The sequence below is a fragment of the Canis lupus genome, chromosome 11 (assembly GCF_003254725.2).
Source record: "Canis lupus dingo isolate Sandy chromosome 11, ASM325472v2, whole genome shotgun sequence".
Lineage (NCBI taxonomy): Eukaryota > Metazoa > Chordata > Mammalia > Carnivora > Canidae > Canis > Canis lupus.
The window spans coordinates 23,128,971-23,147,032 of NC_064253.1; the positions used below are offsets into that span (position 1 = coordinate 23,128,971).

Here is an 18,062-nt window from a genome sequence, read left to right on the forward strand (position 1 = left end):
CATCAGTTCCATTCCCGGGGAGGGTCAAGGCTTCCCCCAAATCCAAAGAGGCATTCTCTCCCCTTTGCAACCAAGCTACATCTTGCAGACTGCCATCTTGCAGAAGTGCCAAGGTACAGGTGCCTCTCCCAAAAGAAGACATCCTGACATACTGGCCCACGACAGTGGCCTGTACCTACCCTGACACCACAGTGCCCAACAACTGAGAAAACTGAGGAAATGTAGAAGGGCTGGATTTCTACTTCCTTAAAAGTACCAGTTCTCTTTATTACACTTAGTAAATATACAGGAGTCAGATAAATGGGTTTATATCCATTCCTGACAGTTCTTGGGTCATTTGTGCTTGGGTAGAGTTTCCTTCAGTTTCTGAGAAGTTGTCTCTTCCCAGAAAAGACATTTAGGACAAGTCCTCCTCACCTCCCCATGTCACCCCTCATCAAAGTCCTTATCTGTTCTCATCACATTCTAGATTGTATTGTAGTTATTCCCAAATGGGACTTATCTCCCCCTAGTGGGTTTTAAACAGCAAGGACTGGAACCACATTACATTGATTGATTTCTATGCAGCACTGGGCAGCAAGATCCAGAGGAAGTGAAGCATCTTATCATAGGCCCTAGGGATGCAAGGGTTAGAAGACAAATACAGGGTTCTTGTACGAATGGCTGAGTTAAGCAGTTCATCAATACAAGACACTACTACTGAGCACTCATGCTGATGACCTAAGGTTGAGTCCCACTTTGTGTAAAGATGGTTACTGATAATAACGAGGGTGATGGGATAGCCGGCAGTTCATGAGTGCTGGCTGCATGGCGAGCACGGTGCAAGAGCTTTTGAAGGCATCATCTCATTTATTCAACAGCCTGTCAGGTCAGTAGTATTGTTACCCCCATTTCATAGTTGGTAAGTTGAGTTCTAGAGACTTTGCCACTTCCCAAGTAACACAGCAATTCAATGGCAAAGCTGTGTCTCAACGTCCTGTCTACCATCATAAAAGTATGGCCTGCGTTCTTTCCCACTCTGCCACTTGGGGGACATCCTGAGAAGCACCTGTCAAAATGGTTGGTCATGTCTGGCTGCTCTGTCTGCCATTGCGAAGTGAGTGGAGTGGAGAGCTCGGACTTTCAGGTTTCAGAGGATTTTGTGCATGCGTGTGTGTGTGTGTGTGTGTGTGTGTGTGTGTACATGTGTGTGTTAAGTATACACATAAGAAAGAGTAGCAGTTAAGAAAGTGTTTATGGGTGTTCACAATCAACAGTTTGCCCACAGTATTTAGTGTTTATGTACCAGGCCTGGGAGGAAAAGCCCAAGCACAGGTGGTGTGGGTTGTGGCAGGGGCGTGGCAGGGGCATGACTCGGGCATCCTGGGTGGTTTGGGCTTGCACGGGTCCTTTGGGCTCTGTGTAGTCCAGGCTAGGACAAGTGGGCAACATCCCCAGCCCTTTCTCTGCACCTCACTGGGTGGCTCTGTAGAGGGTCTGGGTCAGTCCTCTGAGATAACGCTGCCTCCTGCCAAAGGTATTTTTCAGAGGCATCACGGTGAACGCTGTGCGTGGCTTCCCCATGAGCGCTGCCATGTTCCTTGGGTATGAGCTCTCACTGCAGGCAATCCGCGGGGACCACACGGTGACCAACCCCTGAGCACCAGGTCAGTGTGCTTCCTTCCTAGCCAGCTGCACCTCCTGGAGCTTGGCACTCTTCTTTGCAATGAATTCATTGTGACTTTCTGAAACGTCCCTGTCATTCATTTCCTATCTAATCTGTGTTATGGGGCTTCAGTGGCCACCCTTCTTATCGCCAGAAAGCCCTTCCGAAGTCCCCACATGTGACTAGAGGTGAGCTAGGTGCTTAGTAACTGAGATCGACACAGAATTTACCTGTTTGTAGTGAGCTCACTGATCTGTTTTCCCATCTAGCAGGTTCAAAAGCCCTTGGAAAGGAGTAGAGGTGTATTTCACTGTACTGTACAAATTCAATGGCCCAGGCCCAGAAGTGAGGACTTAAACCAGACCACCCACCCTCTGTTACAGGGCACCATCTCCCCACCTCCCTACTGAACTCAGAGCATGAGTCCAAGAGCCCACAATGGGCTCCCAAAGGCTGTCCTCCTTTGCCCTCATTCCCACCTCCCACACCCTTTCCTTCTCTCTCTCTCTCTCTCTCTCTCTCTCTCTCTCTCTCTCTCTCTCATTGCAAAAGATCACTGTGGCCCAAGGGATCTAAGAAAAGAAATCTGAGCAAGTGACTCCCTTAGTCAGATGCCCTCAGTGGCTCCCCATTGCCCTTTAGGTAAAGCTTTAGTCATCAACCCTGTCATCACCAGCATCCTGAAAATAACATTCTTACTCTTGCCTCTGGATCTTTACATATGCTGTGCCCACCTGACACTCTCTTATCACTGCCCCCATTCCCTTGTCCTTGGCTTCACCAACTCTTCTTTGTCATCCAGGCTTTAGTCTAGAAGTCTCTTCCTCCAGGAAGCCTGCCCTTATACCTCAGCCAGGATGAGTTGTGCTTGCTGTAGGTTCTTCCCACAGCCCCTGCTCAGCCCCTACCACATCCCCTTGCATCATAACTGCCTGATGACTTTTTCCACTCCCCAGCCAGCATGAAAGCCCTGGGACAGCTGCAACTTTTTCTTCACTTCTCTATTGCTGGTGCCTCACACAGAGCCTGACAGAGGTGGCCACTCAGAAACATCATTGAGAAGATGGACAATCAGTTTCCAATATCCCTTCAGCTCCTTCTTTTCCTCAGTTTCTCCTTCTCTAGCTCCAAACTGGGAACCTGGAGAGCTGAGAAGACAAAATGGGACGAGTCACTGATTTTTCTAGTCAACAGGAAACCATTTTGCTTCAGCCTTGTTGACTGCAAATTCTCTCCAGAAGGATGGCCTTCATCAAAAAGGTCTAGCAAACCTCTTGCTGCCTCCCCTGGGGCAGCGGACGCCTACTAGCATGTGTTGGTGGGGCCAGGCCCTAGATCCAGGGGAAGAGCATGATGGATCAAACCCACAAGACTGAGCCCAGGACAAGCCCTAGAACGTAAATCAAATGCTTGGGCTTTTTACTAAAGCACCCACATTCACGGCTCTCCTGGCTTTTTGCCCTCTCTCATAAAAGGAAAAGAGTAGTAACACATTTTGCATACTTAAACATCTTGAGTGAAGTGCTACTGTCTTTGGGTTTTGTCCGGGGCCAGGCAGAGGAATGATCTCTTTCTTAAAGCTGTGCTTAGATATTGGCCACTTCCCACCGTGAACAGATGAAAGTGGCTTTCCAAAAAAATCCTATAATAAAAGCAGTGCCTCTTTATTATAGAAAAAGAAAATATGAATAAGCAGAAAGAACAAAAAAATACCTATTTTATGCAATATTTTTTTTACTTGTTCTTCTCGTTTAATAGGTCAGACCATTTTTTCTTATGTGATTAAATATTCAGCAGCAAGGTGGCTTTAGTGCCAAGACCTTGCCAAACCCAGAGCAGCTGGATGCTTGCTAACACTTGGTCACTTGTCACCACCCTGGTGATGGGTACTTCAGGAGGAAGGAAGAAGTTTCTAACAAGCCAAATTCTGATCGTCCTGGATTTGGCCTTTCAGAGCAGTGACCACCCCATTTGGAAGCTCCCCTTTCTGAAAATACTCTCACGGTACAAGAGGCACACATGGGTGCCGGCTTTGCCTCTGCTGGAGTAGGAGAGGAGGCTGTGGCCCTCCAGTGGAAGGGGAAGGTTCCCAGTGACTTTTCTGGGCCTCATCTTGAACAAGTTTCACCTAAAGAGTTACAACTTCCAAGGCTCTTTATCAAGTCCTAGATTTGAATTTACCAAGTAGCTCTGAGTTCATGGGCAGGTCATGCTCTAGGAAGCAATAGCATCCAGTCTTTGAAGACATGGAAACCAGTGCCTTCCTCCTAGTCTAGGCTGGGGGTGGAGTGAGACATGGTGGATATTGGAGAACTGCAGAGCCCAACAGTCCCTGAGAAGTCGCAGGAAGGTGACTATCTTGAGTCCCTGAGTATAGGTGGTGGGATGGCATGGAATTGTGTCCAGTGTCTGTGGGGAGCAGAGTCCAACCCTTGGCTTATGCAGCCTCTTTCCATCCAGCAGAGGCAGAGCTCTCTTTTATCTCCCACCAGCTCCCAGGAAGGAAGAATGCTTACTTTTCATTCATCCTCTCAGTTATTTCTCCCACAAAGCCACACCTGTGAATGACCCAAGGGCCATGTGTAACAGTGAATGTCGCATGAGGTGGTTGTTTGGAATGTGGATAGTTTTATCTGTTCACAGGGAGATACCCGACTCAGACACCATGAGAAATATGCCCCTTGTTGGTAGAAGTGGGGTCCCAACCCTGGTCAGCAGTCAGTTCTTCAGCCTGTTGGAAGCCCATGAATCCAGCAGAGCCATCCCTACCCACAGGCCAGGATCCACTGTCCCAGAAACTTGCTGGAATAATGCAGGTCTGCTTCTTGCTGTGACATTCTTGCTCCAGACCTCATTGATCTGCTTTCAGTTCCTGGAAAATCCATTTTCAAGGAATGAAGATGCATTCTTCCTATAATACCTTTGTTGGACATTTACGAATTGCCACGGACAACCTCATGGCCCTTCACATCTGTTCTCAGGGGTGATACTCTGCCAACTGTTGCTTCACAGAAATGATTTTCTCAATGATTTGTTGACCCTTGGGTCTTGCTGACTGATAATCCCGGTTAGATGAAAGCCTTATTTTTCATCCTTTTTCCCAAGGGCCAGTGTCACCTGGCCGGATATGTTGTGCCCTGACCACAGCCTCATTTTGCTACAGGCTGTGCCGAGGTCAGCCACCTGTAGAGGCAAGTCTTGGGAGAGCCTCCCTGCCTGAGCAGCGGCACATGCCAAAAAGGCACTTGGGAGGTGGTGGCGCTGAGCGTGCTGGGCCCGGCATTCTTGCAGCTTTGTCTTCACGGGGAGAACAAAACACAATAAAATACTTTGCCCACAGTCTGGTTTCCAGAATGGTTTCATTATTCTAAATTTTCTCCCTCACTAAAATCACCACGTGGAAAGGCGACTGCTCTTCTGCTGCCCCGTGGCATGTGTCCACAACGCCACTCTCACTTCTGTGCCTGCGCTGGTGCCCCAAATGAGTCATAGAGTCTTTTCCTGATGAGCTAAATCCTACTTCAGAATCTTCAGCATTGGGCCCTGGGCAGCCACCACCAGCCAGCAGAACTGGCATGCACATTAATTGCCATTTGTATTTTAGATCCCAGTGGGGGAAAATCTCCTTAGATTCATTTCCTTTGCCTTTTGAAAGTGTCTCCCTCGATTTCTCTTTTCTCTCCTGCTGCACCACAAAAACGAGTCACCCAAAGGCTCTCTTGGCTGATAAACTCCAGAATCACCACTTGGTGGCAGCAGAGGTCAACAAAACCATCCATAGATCTAGGCTTCTGGTACCTTGTGACCAGGGTCCTCAGTGGTGAGAGCATCTGAGCCTCAGGACTCTTCTCTTCCTGTTTTCTAGATCTCACTGTCTACCTCGTTGTTGTCCTTTACTTCTCTGTAGTGGAAAGAACCTCAGACTAGAGAGAATTCCACCTTGCGTTCCAGGTCTGCACTATCATCAGCTACTTTTGTGACCTTGGGAAACTTTTGTCCCCTCTGGGCCTCAGTTTTCTTATCTGTAAAATGGAGGATTTAACAGTGGGTCTCCATTATTTACCTGCTAGGGCTTTGGTAAGAATCAAATGCAAAAATGGTTTCATAAACTATAAAGTTAAAAAAAAAACACAGGAGTTGGGGAACACAGGGAGAGCATCACTTATGTGATTTTTCTAATTTCTTATTTTGACCTCCCTTCCTCTCTCTGAGTCTGAGTTGTTTGCAATGCAGGGTGCTTGCAGTAGTGTTCTTTGGACCTGTCTCTACAGGTGAAACCCCAAGAACTACAGGTGCCTGGCCTCCAGGCTTTTGGACCTCCAAATGGACCTCCAATGCACATGCTTTGGGTAGGGCATCTGTGATAAGTCCACAGCCAACATCACATTCAGTGGTGAAAGGCTAGATGCTTTCCCACTAAGGTTAAGAACAAACAAGGCAAGGAGGGCTGCTCTCACCACTTCCATTGCACATTGTATGGAGGTGCTAGCCAGGGCCCTTAGGCAATGAAATGAAATAAAATGCATCCAAATTGGAAAGAAAAATGGAACTGCTTCATGTGCAGGTGATATGATCTTATACACAGAAAATCCTAAAGAATGCATTGAAAAAATATTAGAACCAATTAACATGTTCAGCAAGATTTCGGGATACAAGATCAGCAACAGAAATCAACTACATTTCTATACCCTAGCAATGAACATTCCAAAAAATGAAAGTAAGAAGGCAATTCCATTTACAATACCATTTGAAAAATAGGCATATCTTAACATGAGATGTGCTAAACTGATATGCTGAAAACTACAAAGGTTTGTTGAAAGAGACTTTTAAATATCTAAATAAATGGAAAAGTATTCTATGTCATGGGTCACAAGACTAAATAGTGTTCAAATATTGTTATGTAAGGTGACAATATTTCCCAAATGGATGTATAGATTTAATGCAACTCCTTTCAAAATCCCAGCTGGCTTTTTCTTGGGAGGGAGTGCAGAAATTGACAAGCTAATCCTAAAATTCATATGGAAATGCAAAGGACTCAGAATTGCTGAAATGATCTTGATAAAGAAGAATAAAATTGGAAGACCCACACTTCCCTACTACAAGGCTATGTTAATCAAGACAGTGTCATGCTGGCATTAGGTTTGATATATAGATCAATGGGATACAAGTGAGAGTCCAAAAATAAACCCTTACATTTATGGTTAATTGATTTTGTCAATGGTGCCAAGACAATTCAAAGCAGAAAGAATAGTCTTTCTAACAAGTGGTATTGGTACAACTGTACATCCACATACCAAAAGTCAGGATCTTATTACACACAGTATATGAAAATTAACTCAAGATGGGTTGTGGAGTGAGATGTAAGAAGTAAAGCTATAAAATACACAGAAGGCAATATAGGAGTAAATCTGCATGAACTTGTATTGGACAGCGGTTTCTTAGAATACCAAAAGTGCAACTGACAAAAAAAAAAAAAACACCTGTGACAAAATATAGACAATTGGGATTACAATTAAAAACTTTCATGCTACAAATGGATCCCATCAATAAAATGACAACCTGCAAAATGAGAAAATATTTGAGAATCTTATATCAGATAAGGGACTTCTATCGAGAATATATAAAGAACTCTTCCAAAAAAAAAAAAAAAAGAACTCTTCCAGTTTAACAATAAAAAGACAAGTAGCCCGATTTAAAAAAAAAATGGGCAAAGCATTTGAACGGACATTTCTGCAAAGAAGATATGCAAGTGACCAATGAGCACATGAAGAGATGCATCAGTAGTTATTAGGGAAACACAAATCAAAGCTACGATGAGATACTGCCAGAAACCCACTGGGATGGCTATAATTGAAAAGACCGAAAACATCAATTACTGATAAGAATGTGGAGAAATGATGGGAATGGAAACTGGTGCAGCCCCTTTAGAAAACAGTTTGGCAGGGCAGCCCTGGTGGTGCAGCGGTTTAGCGCCGCCTGCAGCCTGGGCTGTGATCCTGGAGACGTGGGATTGAGTCCCATGTCGGGCTTCCTGCATGGAGCCTGCTTCTTCCTCTGCCTGTGTCTCTGACTCTCTGACTCTCTCTCTCTGAATAAATAAATAAATAAATAAATAAATAAATAAATAAATCTTAAAAAAAAAAAAGAAAACAGTTTGGCAGTTCCTCAAAAATTAAATAGAGTTACCATATGACCTAGGGGCATCTGGGTGGCTCAGTTAAGCATCTCTTGATTTTGGCTCAGGTCATGATCTCAGGGTGGTAAGATGGAGCCCCGCCTCGGGCTCTGCCCTGGGCAAGGAACCTGCTTAAGATTCTCTCTCTCCTTCTCCCCTTTCTCTCTTTCTCTAAAAAAAATAAATACCTATGACCCGGCAGCTCTACTCCTAGGTATATACTCAAGAGAAATGACAGCATATGTCCCACAAAAACCTTCACGTGAATGTTTGTAGCAGCATTATTCATTATGGCTGAAAAGTGGAATCAACCCAAATGTCTATCAACGGATGGATAAACAAAATGCAATATATCCACACAACAGAATATTATTTAGCAATAAGGAGACAAAGTATGGCTGTATGCTACAACATGAATGAAAGCATCGTACTAAGTCAAAGAAGCCAGTTACAGAAAAACACATATTGTATGATTCCATTTATAGGAAAAATCCAGAAAAGGCAAATTTATAGAGAATAGAGTAGATTATTAGTTGATTTTTTTTTATTTTTTTTTAAATTTTTTTTCTTTATTTATTTATGATAGTCACAGAGAGAGAGAGAGAGAGAGAGGCAGAGACACAGGCAGAGGGAGAAGCAGGCTCCATGCACCGGGAGCCCGACGTGGGATTCGATCCCGGGTCTCCAGGATCGCACCCTGAGCCAAAGGCAGGCGCCAAACCCCTGCGCCACCCAGGGATCCCAGATTATTAGTTGATTAAGGAGAATAGGGAATGGCTGCTAATGAGCACAGGGTTTCTTTTGGAGGTAAAGAAGGTGTTCTGGAATTTAGATGGTAGTGATGATCTGCATGGCTCCGTAGTGACTGACACTGAAAACCACTGACCTGTACACTTTAAGTGGGTGGCTGGTCTTTACGTTTCTGTTGAGGGCTCCCTTTGCAGAGGAAGAGAGGTCTTGGTCTAGAGTAGGTGAGGGGAGCAGGCTAGGAAGGGAATGTCAGAGTTGAACCTTTGCAATATCTTCCTGCTTCAAATTGGATGGATGGGCAGATAGACCAGTGGGGACTGATTACAGCCAGTAACCTCTGGGCTTGGCTTTGGTCAGTGTCACTGTGCCTTGGACTGGAATCTTCTGGAGACAACTCTGCCTGGGACTGGGCAGTCTGGACAAGGCAGAGGCTGTGTTGAGAGCTTCCACGCTCCTGTTGGTTAGATGTAAGATATGGCTCTAGGGCCAGTTACCTGAGTTGGAACCTTGGCTTCACTTTGAGCAGTGTGCTTGGGGCAAGTTATACTAACTTCTCTGGGCCTCAGTTGCCCCATCTATGCACTGGGATTAACAAATTTACGTATCTACCTCATGAGGTTCTTGGAAAGATCCAACTGGACATTCCATAAAACATGCTTAGCAGAGTGCTTGGTACACAGTGAACACTCAATGCATGTTCATTCGTTCTCCTTTCTCCAAGCTGTTTTTTAGATAAATCTCAACTCTTCTGACATGGGTAGGAGAGTAATTACAGTGCACCTCATCACAGGCCCTGAGAACTCTGGGCTGAGCTTGCCTGCAGGGGTATATCCTGTGGGTTATGTGACTTTTTGCAGAACAACTGAGGGAAACCACCAGGCCACACTGTTGACTCATCTATGACAGTGGATCGCAGCTCATCTCTCACCCCATCTTCTCTGGCAGCCGACGGTGGCCCCAAGCTGTGTTCTGAAATCATCACCAACAACTAGCATCTGTCCTCACTGTGATCCCCACGTGGAGTGAGTACTGCTGAGGTGGCAGCTCCCAGTGCTGTGGGTGGTGAACCACACTGGAGAACATATCTGGTGCCATTCAGAAAACCCAAGGGGAGGAGATGAGAGAAGGGGCTGTGGCCAAGACCCGGGATGCTACAGAAGCCTGTGTCCCTCCCTGAGAGGCCAGCTGGCCCCAGATAAGCCCTTGGGAGAGAGTGCCCTGCTTCTGTAAGTGGGGCCAGAGCTAGGGAATTACACAATTCTGAAGTCCAAAGGTTCTGAAAGCCCAAGATTTGCTGAGACTCATTTGGCTGCAAAACCTGACTACTTTGTGTGACTGCTCATGTATTTTTTTTTTTGGAGAATATTAATATACTTAATTACAGAATCCTGTCTCACATCCTGCTCTGGGTATTCTGTAACATATGGCGCATGAGCAATGTGTTCACTTTTTAGAAGGCCAAATAGTTTCAATTCTGAAAGCTATCTGGTCCTCAAGTTTCGGACTAAGGGAGTATGGACCCATATAATTATGAATCTGCTTTACCTTAAACTGTAGTCTGAGGCAACACACCCTGATATACATGAAATAGGAAAAGAATAGAGTGGAGAGAACAATAGATTTGGGATGAGCAAGGGTCCTGCTCTAGGTCTCACCAGCTTGTAGGACTTTGGGAAGGTCTTTAATCATTTAGAGCCTCAATTTCCTTACTTACAAAACAGAAATAATAATCCTTAACTCTTGTGGTTATTATGGGATTAAATGAGATAATGCATGCCAAGTATATACAGAGTAAGTGCTTAGTAATCACATGCTTAATTTGAATACATTATAATGTATGTACTGGCCAGATAGAGCTTTTACCTCAGTGCTTTGTGCCCTGGGATCCTCAGACCAGTTAGAGAGCTAGGCAGGACAGTCACTGTCTTCAGGACAGTGCTGAAGACAGTTAGTGCTCGGAACTTCTGGTCTTGGGGAAGAAGTCATGTGGGAGACGCTGGGATAAACTACTATAAACAGTAATAGTGGAACACGATGTCTTGTATCCACTCTTACGGGAGATGCTCAGAACTCCTCCTTGTCAGAGCCTATGCCCCAGGCCCCCCCACCCCCACCTCTGCTCCATAATGCTTCTCACTTCTCTTGGGAAGCAAGTGGGGCAACAGGCTGTGATGACTGTCTATTTGTCTTAAGGTCCATGTTCACTACAAAATGCTTATGGCCTTTGGCATTGAGAGAGGACAAAGGCTAGGCCATTGGTCCCCTTCTGAAAGCCTCTTGACAGAAAATCCGACTTTTGCCCTTTCATATACATGTCACTGTAAATAAATCATTGAGAAATTTGTTCCTTTCCGTGCAAGCTAAGACTAAAACAATGATGATTGGCTGTCCCCATGGACTCAAAATTTCCACACTCCAGAAGATAGCCCAGGCTCCTCTGACCTAGGTGCGGCTCGCTAAAATTCCTTCTCCATCTCACCCAGGCAGAAGGGGCTTGGCTGCAGGTGCAGCACTGAATTTGTGCCCACCCCCTCACTAAAGGGTCTGTACAACTCCAGGGGACCAGGGCTACTTAGAGTATCAGAGAATCTTACCTTTGGCTGAGGACTGCTTAAAATGCCGGTCACCTCTGGGCTGTGTGGGTGTTGCAGTTGGTTAAGCGTTCAGCTCTTGGTTTTGGCTCAGGTTGTGATCTCAGGGTTGTGAGATCGAGCTCTGTGCCGGGCTCCATATCAGGCTCTGTGTCTGGCTCCATTCCCAGCATGGAGTCTGCCTGAGAGTCCCTCTCCCTCTTCCTCTGTCCTTGCCCCCTGCCATGCTCTCTCTCTAATAAATAAATAAATCTTTTTAAAAATACAATAAAATACAAGTCACTTCTCATATTGCTTGACATTGTAACTGATAAAAAAAAAAAACAAAAAAAGGCTGAGCAAAGCTCACTGAAGAACTCTTGATGCTCCGAACTTTCTGTGGTATTGGGTATCAAAAATACCCAAGGATGGTCTAGCTCAATAGAGAGGGAAAGTAATCCTAATTTTGACAGTACCTGGAAAAATACTCCCCATGGTAGATTCCTGTAAGCTCTTCCCAAGCCTCTAACCCTTCAGGTAGTAGGAGCAAGGGTGATTGTGATTGTCAGACCATCCCAACCCCAAGACCCTCACCTTAACCCTGCCTTCACCCTGCTCATCACACAGAGTGGCAGGCCATGCAGGAAGTTACTGGCAGGCGGTCCCCCCAAGTGGCCAGGTCAGGTGAACCCCACACTTGGGGCCAGCCTGGAGTTCTGTGAAGGGACCTTGCCTTTTTTTTTTAAATAAAGATTTTATTTATTTATTCATGAGAGAGAGAGAGAAAGAGAGAGGCAGAGACATAGACAGAGGGAGACCCCGGGATCATACCCTGAGCCAAAGGCAGACAAACACTGAGCCACCCAGGTGCCTGGGACCTCACCTTTCTGAGCACATGTAGTGGTTCTGGGAGCCATCTCTTCTCTAGGTGAGCACATTCCTGACCTACAGACCAGTTCATACTCTGTTTTTGCATCTTCAATGTCTTTTATTCCATTAGTATTTATGGAGTGCCTACTCTGGTATAGGAGTAGGACAGGCTCAGGATGGGCATCTGGGATACACCAGTGAGTTAACAAAGCTCTCTGCCTTCAGGGAGCTGGCATTTGAGTGAAGAGAGACAGACAGTAAACATGGTCAAGTAAGAAATTCTAGAGTATCTTGGAAGGTATAAGCACTGCAGAATAGAAGACAGAATCTGAGGTCCTGGGGTAAGTGGCAGGTTAAGTATTAAGGTAAGATGGTTAGTTTATTAATCAGAGTTCTCCAGAGAAATAGAACCAATAGGCTGGATAGATAGACATACAGATAGATAATAAGGAATTGGCTCATGTGATTTAAGGAGGCTGGGAAATCCCATAATCTGCTGTCTGCAATGTTGAGGCCCAGGAAGCAGCTGGTGTGGCAATCATACCAGTCCAAAGGCATGAGAGCCTGGGAGCTGATGGTGTAAGTTCCAGTCCACGTGTAGAAGAATGTCCCAGCTCAAGCTGTCAGAGCAAGTTCTTCCTCGCCTTTTCATTGGATTTGCATGAGGCCCAGCACAAGAGGCACAGCTTCCCAGCCTACCAATTCAAATGCTAATCTCATCTAGAAACACCCTCACTGACACACCCAGAAGCAATGTTTGGTTAAATATCTGGGCACCCTGTGGCCTGGTCAAGGTGACATTAAATTTACCATCAGAGACAGCCACGCTCTGCCAGGCTGACTAGCTAGTTTAAGGATCCCTTCAGTATAGCCCCCATCAGGCTCTGAACCCCAGCTGGGCAACCTGCCCAGCATGCGGGGGATACTAGCTGATGGTCTCTGGGGCAAATAGGTGACTACTGATCCTAAGGTTGCTCTGCTTTGTGCTCTAACTCAGAGGGTCTGCTCCATGGGTCTTGCCCTGGCTCAGCTTCAGGTACTCTGCTCTCTTCTATGTGCAGGCGCCTACATTCCTGGATGGGCTCCCACCTCCTAGGCTTACCACACTGCCTTCTCCCATTTCAGGTGCACAGGTGGTTTCTCAGGACCCTGAACTCCTCAGTAGTGCCCTGAGCATCCCTCCCCCAGCACCCACACATAGGGTGCATCAGGCATGCCCTGAGCCTCCCTGACAGCAATCCTGTGGCTGTGTCCACACACCCTTCCTAACTGTGCCCTCTATGTCCCTAGCCATGACTAGCGGCACTTCCAGTCTGTTCTGAATAAGGAATCTTGTTACTATAGGAGTCTGTGATCCATTCAGTCCCCCACAGAGTTTGTAACTTTCTTTTTTTCTGAGCAGCAAGGAGCAAATAAGCACCAAGAGACCAAGTTGTGTTCTTTTTCTTCATCTATATTTATTACAAAATACATTATTTTAAACAAATTATTACCACTGATTTTGATTTAGCATGGTTTCACCTGATTTTTTAACGCTCCAACTTAAAGAAGAGGCTTTTTAATTCAATAAATAGCATAAATAATTCATCTTCATACTGTGACTCCCTTTTTTTTCTGGAAAATTTCCTGGAGACTCCTCAGAAACATCAGCGTGTTGCCTGTTGTGGTTTGGTTACATGGCTGTTCACAGGAGAAATACTGTGGGGAGAAGAGTTAACAAAGACAGTGACTAAGATAGTATGGACCAGGAACCACCCTACTTGCAGCCCTGCGAGAGGTGGAGTGGGGGTGCAGTGGGGTGGGGTGGGGTGGGTTGTACAGACAGCAGGGGCTTGAGACAGAGCAAATGCATGGAGAGATCCAGGGCTAGCATGTTGTATAGCCAGTGTAGGTGGCGGACTTTGTGCTACCATCTCAGGGGTGAGACACACACATGCACACATATACACACAGATACCTATCAAATGGTCCTAAATCTCTTCACTAGAAGAGAACTTTTCTCAGGATTCTTTGAGTCCCAATATTTTATTATCCTGTTTGGTCATCCTTCCAAGGTCATTGAGTAGCACTTTGGCTAAGAGAGTCATTGGGGCCAGATGGACCAGAGTTCCAATCTCAACTCTGCCACTTATTAAGTATCTAGCTTTGGGCAAATGGGTTAACCTCACTAAGCATTGCTTTCCTCCTCTAATAAAGTGAGGGTGATAAATGATCATTGAAACACTGGTTATTGAAATGTTATTGTAAAAAAAAAGGAATGTTATTGTGATGAAACAGTAAATATTAAGCATTTAGACTACATGCTGTTGATGGTAAGTAGCTCAGTTAAGTAGCTGAGTGAAGAGCTCTCTGCCTTCTGTGGACACACGTGAAGATGCTAATTCTCAAAGAGTCATGCCCCCCTTTCCCTCCAGGGACAAGGGCATATGCTGAAGAAGAGAACTTGCCAGTAGGTGCTTAAGGCAAATGGCAAGCCTCCCTCTGGATCTGAGTGTTTGTACCTTCTTAGCCAATCAAAAAAAAAAAAATCTTTTTATAGGCCACAACAAACACCCTGTTAGTGAATTGAATTTCTAGCATAACTTAGTAACCTTTGAGGCACAGCTCTGATCCTCTAGATTGAAACTTCTTATTACAATCAGGACAGATTCTTTCATTATTCAATAAAGTGGAAAGAAGTAAATGGCAACATGGGTATGAGTATTTTTTAAAACTAGAGGGAATAATGGACTAGCAGGGTGGATCTCACTTTGTGTCATTCTGAGTAAATTTCTTAGGGGACTCTTATTGACCTTGAACTACCAGTTCCAACTTTATCATCCTTCTTCATTTAGATAGAGTTGTCATTGACCTTCACATAAAAATAACTAAGTAGAGCATATCACAGATAAAAACAAATTCACCTTGCACTTGTTCTTTAGGTCTTGGACTGTTCTTTTTACTCGATTGAAAATCAGAAGGTATCTTGCTCCCACTGTGGAGTTGATCAACTGGGACAGACCCTCTTGGAAGCATGGTGTGGTGCAGTTGTCCTGGTAAATAAAAATTTATTGAAAAAAACACTCTGAGGACCACTTTGAGAAGAATCACAAAGAGAACACTTTCAGGCACTATTTTCATTTAACCAATGTAGCCTAAACTGGTATTATTTTTAGACAAGTCCCTTGTTGGTCTAGGAAATGATCTTCAGCATTTCAAGGCAAGGGCTTTTTTCAGCAGTGTCACTCCTTGGAGATTTCCAGTATGCTCCATCCAAGGAACACAAAGCCTGTGGATGCTGGAAAACAACTAATTCTAGTCTCCTTTACACCTAATGTTCTGTTCCATGTCTTGTAAAAGTAAGTTCCAAAGTAGAGAGAAAGGAATTCCCACCAGTCTGATGGGATGTGCCAATTGGATAGAGCCAGTGTCTCAGCAGTAGCTAAAATCATAGACCATAAACTGAAGGGCTGGCCTGGGCTACAGGATGCTTGGTTCCTCCTCGGCAGGTGCCTCACACTTGTCTCATCTAGTGGATGTGCCCCGATGGGGTGTGATATATCTGACCCCTGCTAGGGTAGGAAACCAGAGAATTTCTTCCATACTTCCTCTTTGCCTGTGTGAGGAATGACACTCTGGAAGCCCTTTGCACTTTCCTTCTACCTGAGACACGCTAACCTCCCAGCATTCAAACTGTGCCACAGCCATCCTAAATCAACTAAAAAAACAAACAAACAAACAAACAAACAAACAAACAAAAAAAAACAGATTGGAGGGGAGGGAAAAAGGGAAAAGGTATAGCACAGGGATAGTTTATGCAAGAGGAAAAAAAGCATTAATTTTACTTACTCATTTTGCAATCCTAGAGTTTTAGGAAATCAGTAAGCAATACAATACAAGCTACATTCTTATATTCTCAGCTCCAGTTTGATTTAATTGTGCACATGGCCACTAATCCAGAAAGACATCCAAGATTCTTCTTAAAACATTGAATAGTGTGCAAACTTCTGAAGGCATAAAGCGAGGTATAGAGGATAGAATTTCAAGAGCCTGCTATTATAAGGACATATTGAGGGGTAAAAATTCAATCAAGGAACATTTTCTTACTTAAAATTGCCAAATGGAGCTATTTACTTTTACTTGAAAACTTTGAAGGAATATGATGTCAAGAGTATATTGTTTTGTTCTACTTACAGAAGGAATGGGCAGACACAAACAGTCGGTCACCTGCAAAAGAAGAATTCCAGAGTAAAGATGCCAGATGCAAACATGAAAATAAGTTTGGAAAGTTCTCAAAAGAGCATTTACTCACATTGGCGCTGCAACTGCAGCTTGAAGGGGGTTGTTTCTAAAGGATGTAGAAAGACAAGAACCCATCATGGGTGGTGAGTTTTTCATCCTTAAGTGAGTTCACCTAAATTTCCATTAGCTGCCTTCCCATCTGGTGCCCAACTCTGCAGCTTACCTGCACTTTGTCAATGAGGTACCTGACATCACTGATCCCCATAAAGCTAAAACACTCCTGGCTGGCCACAGTGCAGAGGAGCAGAACAGAGGCAAGGACTGTGGACAGGAGCATCTTGACAGGAGCTGCAAGTTGGCTTGCAGATGACTTGAATTCACACCGTATTTAAAGCTCCCTTGTAAACCTGGAAAAACCCTGACATCAAACTGATACCAGGTGCCCGCTTGTTCTACGTAAGTTTGGGTCACTTGACATAAAAAAAAAAATACATATACATCAAACTGAGTCACTCGGCACAGACTAATATGTTACATTGTGCTAGGAAATGTCATTCCCCAGAAAAGATGCTTTTCAAATAGTTGGGTACTGAGATGCCGAAGGAAAAGTTAAAGATCTTAAAACCATATTTTTTTAAGGCAGATATTCTAGTTGTGAGAGTTAGAATACTTTCCATGAAAGCTCAGATCTGTATTTTCCCCCTTTTTACTTTATTGGAAATGCTGATAAAATAGCCAGTCACAGGTATTCTAATGAATGGGCCAGGAGGGGGCGGAAGAAAGAGATACCATGCCAGGGAGCTGCACTCTCAGGCTTTCTGCACACTTCAGCGCTTGAGCTCCGTGAAGCATTGCAACCTTCATCTTACTATATTTCATTCCCAAATCTTAGCAGTGTTTTTCATGCCTGGGGCCAGATTCTCCACCTCATACAAATGCATCTTTGTGCAAATATTCCTTTAAACAGGTGTCTGAAGGAGAAAGAATGTGGCAACAGTGTCCATTAAAATTGGCCTGGAGGATTCCTTAGTGTCTTTAGGGAAATTATGTAGCACTGCACAGCATCCAGTCAAAACTCAGGGCTTGAAATGGGGTAGCAGCTAACATTTATTGAGTGCTTACTGCATACCACTCACCATTTTAAGCACTTGCTGGGAATTAAGCCATGCAGTACATACAGCCAGATACTAATATGTCATCCTCGTTTTTTATATTTTATTTTTTTAAGGATGGATGGATGGATGGATTTATTTATTTATTTATTTATTTATTTATTTATTTATTTATTTATTTGAGAGAGAGTGGTAACACGCCCGAGAGAGAGCAGGGGAAGGGCAGAGGGTAAGAGAATCTCCAGCAGATTCCCTGCTGGAGCCTGAAGTGGGGATCAGTCTCAGGACCCTGAGATCATGACCTGAACTCATTTTTTATTTTTAAGACACTGTCTATATCTTAGCTTCCTGGCCATTTGATGAGGCTATTCTTATCATTATGAGCCAGAAAATTGTCGCACTATAGTCCTATGAGACAGGTACTCTGATTGACCCTCATTATGTTATAGATGGGGAAGCTGAGGCACAGAGATTCAAGTAATTTGCCTAAGGCCACACAGCCAGGAAGCAATAAAATTCATTTTAAAGCCCAGAAGTCTGGCTCCCAGGTTCAGCTCATAATCTTCCCTGTGTGTTTTTTGTTTGCTTCTCCCACCAGGATATACACCCCCTATGGGTCCAGTTCCCCCTTTATATCCTCAGCACATGGGCAGGTGCCTGAGGAACAGTGAGCTTTTGCTAAATGCTTGTCGAATCAAAACATTAATGTGGAAAGCGGA

General features: G+C 44.6%; 2 protein-coding genes across 9 annotated transcripts in view; one reads left to right on the plus strand and one right to left on the minus strand.

Annotated features, from left to right (window-relative positions):
- The window catches only part of SLC25A48 (solute carrier family 25 member 48), a 45,655-nt gene extending 35,841 nt beyond the window's left edge, over positions 1-9,814 (plus strand). For 2 of the 8 annotated variants that reach the window (XR_007400975.1, XM_025432508.2), the window contains 2 exons: positions 1,517-1,646; positions 2,602-4,984. Coding sequence is in view for 4 of the 8 variants with exons in the window: in XM_025432508.2 (XP_025288293.1) it covers positions 1,517-1,639 (123 nt within the window). In the remaining 4 variants the exon portion in view is untranslated. Of the gene's footprint in view, positions 1-1,516; positions 1,647-2,601; positions 4,985-9,427 lie in introns of those variants that run through there. The other 6 variants (XR_007400976.1, XM_035697051.2, XR_007400977.1 and 3 more) reach the window with 4 other exon arrangements.
- A 3,786-nt stretch (positions 9,815-13,600) lies between these two features.
- On the minus strand, positions 13,601-16,643 carry IL9 (interleukin 9). Its single transcript, XM_025433240.2, has 5 exons — positions 16,455-16,643; positions 16,302-16,337; positions 16,184-16,216; positions 14,914-15,042; positions 13,601-13,708 (listed from the first exon to the last, which is right to left on the minus strand). The coding sequence occupies exons 1-5, from the start codon at positions 16,566-16,568 to the stop codon at positions 13,601-13,603; spliced, it is 420 nt and encodes a 139-aa protein (XP_025289025.1). The 5' UTR covers positions 16,569-16,643.
- Between the last annotated feature and the right edge of the window lie 1,419 nt (positions 16,644-18,062).

What these genes read in the sequence shown, in the direction of transcription:
- IL9 (XM_025433240.2), bottom strand. Translation starts at nt 16,568, where the DNA reads ATGCTCCTGTCCACAGTCCTTGCCTCTGTTCTGCTCCTCTGCACTGTG. An exon ending in GCTGCAGTTGCAGCGCCAAT is followed by an intron (nt 16,217 to 16,301) that starts GTGAGTAAATGC and finishes CTTCTTTTGCAG; the next exon opens with GTGACCGACTGTTTGTGTCT. An exon ending in TGTGTCTGCCCATTCCTTCT is followed by an intron (nt 15,043 to 16,183) that starts GTAAGTAGAACA and finishes TTTATTTACCAG; the next exon opens with GACAACTGCACCACACCATG.